Source organism: Dendrobium catenatum, unplaced genomic scaffold (assembly GCF_001605985.2).
Source record: "Dendrobium catenatum unplaced genomic scaffold, ASM160598v2 fragScaff_scaffold_1221, whole genome shotgun sequence".
In the NCBI taxonomy this organism is placed as follows: domain Eukaryota; kingdom Viridiplantae; phylum Streptophyta; class Magnoliopsida; order Asparagales; family Orchidaceae; genus Dendrobium; species Dendrobium catenatum.
In genome coordinates this window covers 875,258-885,521 of record NW_021319683.1, presented here as the reverse complement: position 1 = coordinate 885,521, position 10,264 = coordinate 875,258, and the positions used below count along the sequence as shown (strand labels likewise).

At 36.0% G+C, this 10,264-nt stretch overlaps 1 protein-coding gene across 1 annotated transcript; it reads left to right on the top strand.

Moving 5' to 3' along the window:
- Positions 1 to 314: 314 nt before the first annotated feature.
- On the top strand, positions 315 to 6,011 carry LOC110115909. The gene is made up of 5 exons (XM_028699230.1): positions 315 to 1,042; positions 1,126 to 1,369; positions 1,420 to 1,846; positions 2,022 to 2,927; positions 5,950 to 6,011. The coding sequence occupies exons 1-5, from the start codon at positions 315 to 317 to the stop codon at positions 6,009 to 6,011; spliced, it is 2,367 nt and encodes a 788-aa protein (XP_028555063.1).
- The last annotated feature ends 4,253 nt before the right edge of the window (positions 6,012 to 10,264 follow it).

Here is a 10,264-nt window from a genome sequence, read left to right as displayed (position 1 = left end):
CCCACAATTAAAACCAAAAACCAGTTTGATGCTCTTTCCGACTCAGAGAGCACAGAGCAATTGCCTCCTAATTCTACTGGCATGAATTCAAACCCAATCCTCTCTAATCCTAATCACAGCAGCCCTCCTCACACATCCCCTAGAAACCACCAACCTAACATCCCCAACAGCAATGACATTCCCTCCACATCATCCACCTCTACTTCTGATACTGCCAAAGCCCAGAATAATACCCAGCAGAATCAAAAGCAAACCAGAGGCAAGCCCAAGAAGGCCTCCACCCCAACCCATAAATGTCAATGAACCTTCCTAATATGGCAGCTTGGAACATTCGTGGGTTCAACAGCCCTGACAAAGTTTTATGCTGCAAAAACTTAGCCCAAAAACATAACATAGACATCCTCTTCATTCTTGAATCTAAGACCTCCCTTTCCTCTCTCTCCAGTCACTGGTTCCAAGCCAATCACAGAATTTTCCCTTTAGAGAACTCTTGCCACAACTTTCATCTTGCCAATCCGGGTCGTATTTGGATTAAGTGGAATGCAAATTCGGTTAACTTCATTCCAAAAATTACCACCAACCAGCTAATTCATGGGACTATTACTGTGGCCTCTAAAACCGTCTGTGCTATCACCTTTGTTTATGCTAGTAACTCTCACACAGAAAGGCAACTGTTATGGGACGATATTCAGAATATTTCGAGTACTATAGCCACTCCGTGGGCCATCATTGGCGACTTTAACTGCTGTCGTTACCATAACGAGAAGGCTGGGGGTATTCAACTCAACAACACTAAGCTTGGAGAATTCAACAAAGTTATTTTTAATTCTGGCCTCCACGATCTCTCCTCTTCTGGCCATTTCTTCACGTGGCATAATCAGCAACCTGGAAATCCCATACATATTAAGTTGGACAGAGTCCTTATTAATGATGCTTGGCTGAATGTTTTTCCCAACTCTTACTATATTGTGGGGGACCCCAACTGCTCCGACCACTCCCCTCTCATTTTATCTAATAATCTTATTGTGAAGAAAGGCCACAGGTTTTGTATAAGAACTACTTCTCCTCTAAGCCGAAATTTTGGGATTGTCTGATCCAAGCTTTCTCTCAAGCCAGTAACAACAGCCCTCTTTTCTCCTTCTACAACAAGCTCAAAAGCCTCAAGAATCTCATTAAGAATAAAAATTGGACCAACTCATCTGCTATCCAGAGAGAAATTGATTCCCTTACTGATCTCCAAAACCAAGTTCTCACTAATCTCCAAGGGAATCCCATTGACCCTACTCTGAATGCTGCTCTGAATAGCATTAATGCTAAACTCTCTTACTATCATAGCACCCTTACTAGCTGGATGTCTCAAAGAGCTAAGGTTAGATTGCTAACAATGGTGAAGATGACTTGAAATTCTTTTTTTCCAAGATCAACATCACTTCCAACTACAACAGAATCAAAGAAATTGATACTGATTCTGGGTCTGTTTCTTCCCACAAAGACATATCCACTGCTTTTATCAACCACTTCTCTAAGTTCTTTAATACCCACCACACTCGATCCCCCAATTTCACCTCCCATAACATTCCTGCTGGTGCCACTATACCACCCCACCTTCTACCTCTTCTCACTGCCCCAGTTACTATGGAGGAAATCAAAGCTATTATTTTTTCTGGCAAAGCTAATTCCACTTCTGGTCCTGATGGGTTCCCATTTGAGTTTTATAAATCCTCCTGGAACATCATCAAACACCATCTCTGTAAGGCTATCCTTTCCTTCTTCTCCACTGGTTTCATGCCCAATCAAGTGAAAGCAACGGCTATTGCTTTAATTCCTAAGCATCCTCATGCTAGCAGTATCTAAGATTACCGTCCCATCTCCTTATGTAATGTGGTCTATAAGGTTATTGCCAAGATCATTGCCAATAGGATGAAAGTGGTTTTGCCCATCATTATACATCCTAGCCAAGGTGGTTTCATTAAAAGAAAAATTATCACTGACAACATTCTTCTTTTTGGTCTTTGGTGAAGCTACCAGTACCAATGCTCATACTCTTATTGACATTCTTGATAATTTTGCTTCTGTTGCTGGTTTACACGTTAATGCCCATAAGAGTAGCATACTTATTTCTAAGGGTGCATTGCAGGCTGAGCAAATTTGTGATATTCTTCATATACAACAATCCTTCAACCCTCTCAAATACCTTGGGCTTCCTATTTTTTACTCCAAACTGAAAGCTCTGGACTTCCAACCCCTAATCCTTAATATCAGCTCCTCTCTTGAGGGTTGGAAAGCCAAAACTTTATCTTTTGCTGGGCGTATTCAGTTCCTAAACTTTACTATTTGTAACACTTTGGCCTATTGGATAAGGGGTTCTATCATACCTAAATGTTGCTGTAAAACTATTAACCGTCTTTGCTCCAGATTCTTATACTTTGGGGATACTAGCCTGAAAATACTTCAAACTATCTCTTGGAAGAATACGTGTTTGCCGAAACAATTTGGGGGTCTGGGTATTCCCTCCATCGATAGCCTTCAACATAATTTTGCTTGCTCGATTATTTGGAGGTTTTTGAACAGTAATAACCCTCTTTTTGACTGGTGGAGAGCTAGCTATTCGTCTTTATGGAATGTGTGGAATGGTAAAGGTTCTACTTATTGGAATTTTATTTGCACCAAAGCTAATACTGTTAAGCAATGCCTTAACCTTTTTGTCCACCAATCTAGCAATTTGTCCTTTCTCTGGGACCCCTGGTGTAATGGTAAATCTATTGCTGATTTACTGATTACGAATTATGAGCTGAAGGAATTTTCGTTTATGTCCAACTGGAAGATCTCTAACGTTATATGTGATATGTCGTGGAATCTTCCTAGATGCCTTGATGCTTCTACTATTTCTGCTATCTCCTGTATTCCCATATATGAGGCTGTGGAAAGTCAGCTTTGGTTGGGTTGTCAGAATCCTAAATTTCAAAATTTTCAAGACATTTTATATGGTCATTTGGCTAAGATCCCCTGGCACAAACTTGTTTGGCACAAAAAAGGAGCTTTACGGTTTTCTAGTTTTACCTGGATGGCCTTTAAGGGGGGGGCCTGAAAACTGCGGATGTGTTAACTCATCGTGGGATCTGCACTGTTACCAAATGCTGTTTTTTCTTTGTTGAGAATGAAACGGTGTCCCACCTCTTTTTTGAATGCAATTTTACTTTTAACATCATCAAAGGTATACTCCCTTGGCTGCGTAATCTTCTTATGCGGCCCAATCTTTACCAAGCTTTAGAGAGTGTGCTGGATCAAAGGCTTAATTCTTTTCATACCAGTTATTACTTGCTCTCTGGATGTGCTGCTGTGTATTTTATTTGGAGAGCTCGCAATGACAGACTTTTTGGAGGCATTTTTGACTGTCAAGCCACGATTTCTAGGAGAATAACTCTGGCAGTTCTCAGGAAGACTACAAATTGGAATCACAATCAGCGCATTCACTAATGGTTTCTGGATTTTGTTGCTGTTTACTGGGAGCCGATTTTGTAAGGACGATGATGATCGCTGCTTTGCAGCTGTCCTTTGGATGGTCTTATTGGCAACCAAGGGCCTGGCTTGGTGCAGTCCCTTCGAGCTTTTGACCCTTACCGAGTTCACCATTTATGCCACCTGAGTCCTTATACACATTTTAGTTTTTTCTTACAAAGTGTAATTCCCCTTTTGCTGTTTGTTGTCTTTGGCTTCACTTTTTGTTGTTGTAAACCAAGACCATAGGTTTCCTTTTTTCTTACTTGTAATTTTTCTTCAGCAATGATACGGGCTAAGCCCCTAAATTTCCCAAAAAAAAAAAAAAAAACTCTAATACTAATTATGTCTATGTCAGAATGCATTCATAAGGCATCAATTCCGAGGCCATTACTATTTAGAGCCAAACAAATAGAATCATTGATTAATCTAAACAGAAATTCAAATTACATTAACGTAATTATTCACATCAATTGTGAATTTTGTAACGAAACGTTGTGTCGTTTGAGAGAAAGAAAATAACTGAATTTTCTAATAAAAGGTTGCGTCGTTTAAAAAAAAAAACAACTAGATTTATTGATTTAATAGCAGCATGCAAAGTAAAACAAGGCATTTTTAATTTTTTATCTGTAACCGACCAATTAAAATTAATAGCTTAATAAACGTTCTTTATACTTCAAATTCATCAACAATGGCAACTTTCATATTCTCATACAACAACAACAACATCAAACCTTTATCCCATTATATGGGGTCGGCTACATGAACTCTTTTTCTCCATTGTGTCCTATTAAAAGTCAAATTCTCGTTTAAATCTAATAAAGAAAGGTCATTCCTAATATTTTCTAACCAAGCCTTTTTAGCTCTACCCCTACCGTTCTCAACACAAGTCAAATCTAATATCTCTACTCTCCTAACCGGGTCATCGGAAGGCCGCCTTCATATTCTCATACAAAAAATTAAATCCATGAAAATGATGAACTCAATTGACGATAAAAATGGTGAAGAATTATTACGATTACTGTAATGTTGAAATTCACAAATTTATATGTTCTCTCAGAATTTTTTCAAGACAAAGCAAAATAGATATTGAAAAAAATGTTAGCAAATATTTTACAAAAAGGAATTGGAAAATTTCCAAATGAAAAAATCATTATCAAACGAATATTTCTTTTAACCGAAAAACTCAAACAAATCAATAACATGCTTAGAGAAAATAATTTCTCGTTGAATCAACATGAAAACCATACTCTAATACCACTTGTTATGATTCAATGGAGAAAAAATAATAATTTGATCGACTCCGAAAGACACATCAAATCATCGAGAAAAGACCCCGGAAACTTACTTGAATCCATTGAAATGCAGAATCGAGGTTTTTGTTCTACCACGTTTGAAGCAGCATTCTCCAAGAGAGCTAGAGACCTCTTCTTTTCACTCAAGATGAGAAATTAGGGAAATAAGAATTTAACTGCTTAACCCTTTTGTACTTCAAATGTATTAATTTATTTTTTCAACCCATAATTAAAATAAAATAAATACTTGGCATCTACACATATAATTATTTTCATATAAATTTAATTGCGATGCCACATAGCAAAAAAATTATAATTTAATTCTTAAATAGATCACGAATTTAATTGACTCAATTTTAGATAGTATCTAATGTATAATGATTTACTTATATGTATAAATATATGAACCCACATACAAAATTTTCTAACAATTAATATGTAAGTTTTGCTGTGTGATTGCTGGTATTTCTGGCTATGATGGCTATATTATGATTGAATCATTTTCTTTATCCACAGAGTGATTGGTTTTTCCAAAATACTCTGGAGAAAAGGAGTTCGAGTTTGATGTTGGTATTGATAGAAATTATATGGATATTTTTAAATGCTGTTGATGTCTTATCTATAGCATATTTATATTATTACTGAAAATCAGTGCAGTCAGTGTCTTCGTTTTTAGATTCATGGTGATGGTTTCAGGAGCTTGAGAGGCTCTAGATTCCAGTGCAATACGAACCGGTCCTGCTGGGTGTATATCGTTGTAGTGCTCATAATGTCGCTCGATATGGTGGTATTACTCATAATTGAAGATTTGAAGGAATGATTGAAATTGGTTCTTTGTGGATCTGAGCTTGAGCCAATTATGCCAGTTTTAGCAGGAGCTTTATTTTATCGTATCCTGATTTATGTTGGTGATAGAATGTCAGATTGTACGTCTTTAGTTACATGATTAATGTTATTCATAGGATCCTTTATGTTGTTGATTATTAGTTTAGGTATAGCATGGTTGTATAATGAGATAATCTTTTTCTAGTCGGGTACTTGTATGCATCAATTATTTGTCGGATAGAGCTTTTATTAGATATGATTTCTTTAATTTTGATAATTTATCTTTGATATTATTCCTAGTTTTTTTTTTTTAATTTCTTCTGTTTTGTAGGTTTTAATCAGGAGCTGGACAAGGATTCGACAAAACCCTTACTAAGGATTTCTATGGATTGATTGGATTAAAGGAATAAATGATCACTTTATTTTATCATCTATTTGTAGTTTATTGATAGTTGGTCTTTTTTTTTTTTTTTTAATTTAAGTGAGATTTAATGATTCAATTGATTTTGCACTTCAAGATATGTAGGCAACCTATCATTCCTTAAGTGATGAGTTTTACTTTTTTTATATATATATTTTGATAAAATTTTATTGTATTGTGTTAAAAAAGTAATTAATGGTCGGGTGATAGTTCGTTTATTATTAAATTAAATTTTGGTTAGAAAGAAATTTTTTAATTACTTATTTGACAGTGATATATTATATATTTATTTATTAGTCACTGGTATTTTTCTAATTATCAGATATTAATTCAATAATTTCATCACTGGACCAAATCCTGCACGAAGACCATCAAGAAGCCGCTAGTAATGGACACCAATAAGCAATACGACACGCCCTCATCATTACCCATAATAAATATATCAGCCCTACCAAACAAGCTAACGAAAAACAAGTGCAAATCCAAATCCAAAGAGCCAGACAACCAATTAACCACAACATCTAAGCCGAGGAAACTCCAAAAAGCTTATTTAGATTTCCTATGACGACTATTTCCCCCAACCAAGGTAAATTCATTTTCAATGAGAGGATCCACTTGCACCTTATACGATTCCTGAACACCCCCAGAAGAGTCAGCAAAAGCCACCTGATTTCTATCCAGACAAACAAGGAAAACATTCAACCAATATGAGTGGTCCACATAGCAATCTCTAGACTTGCCTAAATGAACTTGTAAAGAAACATTATAAATTAGAGACACGTGCACATGGATACATTAAGAAGACGCAAGAACCCCAACAGGTGTAACTGACTCAGTAATAGGAGAAACAGCTGTTGACCCACCCAAATCAGTGGAACCATCATCCACGACCAGATTAATACCACATTGGCCTTCAACATTATCTAACAAAGTTTCACCCGAACCACAACTACTAGGAGACTTCTCAACAATAATAAGAGAAAGAGCACCATCAAGCGCACTAACACCCTCCATGACATAAGCATTGGTATTTATCTAGGAGCAAACCGCGGGTAAAGGAATCTCCTCCGAAACCAACAAAGGAGGAACCAAAGTGACCATAGGTGCTGGAGTGTCCATCACAATCTCAGGCTCCACTATTATAACTTGTTAAATATGAGTTAGGTTATTAGACCTATGCTTATGTCCCAAAGGCTAACCAAGAGTGGGGGTGAATTGGTATTTTAAATTTTTTTCTCTTTTTGTAATTAAAAATTTGAAATCGATTAAAAAACTGAGCAAGTTGATTTTTATGTTTTCAAAAATAATTTTCAACCACGAAAAAAAAAAGCAGAAATTAAAGGCAGCGGAAATAAAAAGACATAACGGTTTATAGTGGTTCAGTCAAACATGACATACATCCACTCCCTGAAGTCTCCCACTTCAGGTATTGCACTATTACCACTAGTGTCTCTCTTTTTCCCCCACAGCAAAGCAGAAAAGCCCTCACAAAAACTCTCTTCCACCACTACCCGGTGCAGCAGAGAACCGTCATTCTTTTACACTCTCCAAGTGTACGCAGAGAACCTTTTGTTGTTCACATTCTCTAAAGTGTAGGCAGAGAACCTTCCACTGCTCACCCTCTTAGAGTCTCGACAGAGAATCGGATCTCTTTACAAAATCTTCTCACAAAAAATCTATAAGGATAAGAGAAAGGAGTTAAGAAATCATAAAGAACACATAGAGATCCTTAACTTTGAGTAACCAAGTAAATCCTTCATGCTCCACAACTCTTATGGTAATTTCTTCAACTTCATCTTCATCCTCAACTCTAGACTTCCTAGGATTAGATTCATCAAACACTACATGAGTAGTCTCCTCCACCACCAATGTTGTCTTATTAAACACTCTAAAGGATTTCCCCACACTTGAATAAGCTAAGAACACTCCTTCATCAGATTTTGGGTCAAATTTTCCTAAGTGTGACTTCCCATTATTACGAATGAAAACCTTAAAACCAAAGAGATGGAGCTGGGAAAGATTTGGTGTCCTACCCTTAAGGATATCATAGGGTATCTTATCAAGTTTGGTTCTAACATTCACCCTATACAACACATAACAAGTTGTGTTTACCGCTTCAGCCCAAAAGTATTTTGGAAGTGAATCTTCAACAAGCATGGCTCTAGCGCCTTCAACTAAAGTATGATTCTTCCATTCAGCTATCCCATTTTACTGAGGGGTTATAGGATTTGAGAAGTTGTGGTAATCCCCTTATTCTCATAAAAGTCTCCAAATCTCTTATTTTCAAACTCTCCCCTATGGTCACTATTGATGGTCAAGATCTCATAGCTTAGCTTTTTCTAAATCCAAGTGAAGATAGCTCTAAACTCATCAAAAGACTCATTTTAATGTGACAGAAATTTAATTCAAATAAACCTCGAGTAATCATTGACAATAAAAAAACTATAGACTTTCCCTCCTAAGCTAAAAGTGCAAATGGATCCAAACAAATCCATGTGAAGGTCTTCTAAAGATCTAGAGGTGCTAATGTCCTTAATGGAGTGAAAAGAGGAATGGACTTGCTTCCCTAATTGGAAGGCATCACAAAGGTGTTCTCTAGAGAATTTAAGCTAGGGGACACCTCTAAAAAGGTCTTTCTGGGTCACTCTCCCAAGAGTTTTCATACTAGAATGACATAATCTCTTATGCCATAACCAAGAATCATCAATAACAATTTTAAGCAAAATAAAGAAGCACATTCAATATTATTTAAATCAAGCATATAAATATTCTTTATCCGCTTTCCCTACAAAATAGTGTTATTATTTAAGCATATAATTCATGTATTAGCCAAAAAATTTATGATGATGCCCACATCGCAAAGTTGACTGATACTGAGCAAGTTGTGTTTCAGTTCATCTACAAGAAAAATATTTTCAATCAAAAGGTTCTTGGAGTTTCTAATTATACCTGCACCCACCACTTTCCTGGTGATGTTGTCTACAAGAGTAACCTTGCCTCCAGCCCCGACCTCCAGTAAAATGAATTGATTAGCATTTTCAGTCAAGTGTCAAAAGCATCCGTTGTCTAGGCACCACATGCTCTCACAAGGCCTTTTGTGAGAGCAAGCCTACAAAATCATAAACGTCAGATTTAAGAACCCAAACAAGTTTGGGTCCCTTCTTATGAAAAGAAAAAAGCAATACATGTGTGTTATACTGTGAATCATGTAATTTAGGTCTCCGTACCCAATGTGTACTATGGTGAATGGTGCAAGTGTGTTCAATGTGTCTTAACATGCCACATGAAAAAGATCTGACACCAAGAAAAGAATGTACTAATCTACTAATGTGGTGATGTATCTTTTTAAAGTTAAGTGATGCATGCAATGATGAGTTGTTATTTTCAAAAGCTTTGAGATTTTCTAATTTTTTAAATTCTTTTTCTAACTTAGCATGAGATATTTTCAAGGAATCATGTGCATCAAATAATTCAGTATGATTTTTGTTTAATGTATCAAACTCATCAAGTAATGACATGTGATTGCTATCAATTATAGAATGATCTTTAAGTAAAATTTCATACTCTTTTTGTAATTTTAAAAATTCCAATTTCAAGCTAGCATGTGATTTCTTAAGTTTCCTATATGATGCATGAATTTGTTTAAAAACTTCAAGTAGTTTTTTTTTTGAAGAAAAGCAATAAAGCTTTATATAAAAAAAAATAACGGATTACAACCTAATATTAATGGAATCCTCCTTTAACACTTTAGTAAAAGTGTGAGGAACCTTATTCGCTACTAAATCCTCCCAAATAAAAAAACTAAAACAAGCATAGTTAGCACATAAGTCTGCTAACTTATTACTATTTCTACCATCACAATTAAAAATGACAAAATTAAAATCTTTAATAAAAGAAAGGTCCCCCACCTCATTGCTACATTTCTTCAAAATGCTATTAATAAAATTAATAACATTTTGATTATCACCTTCAATGATCATACCTTTGTAAGCATACATCCAATCACTAGTGACTTCTTTGATGGAAAGAATAGATAGAAGCTCCAAGTAAGAGATATCCCAATGTGTTAAATTTTTGCCAAAAGCCATTAAAAATCTTCCTCTATGGTCTCGAAAAACTCCACCAATTCCCGCCTTGTATGAAGAAAAAAGAGAAGCATCAACATTGACTTTTATCCAATCAGGTGGAGCGCGGTGCCAAAATTCATTAAACAACCCAACCGGTT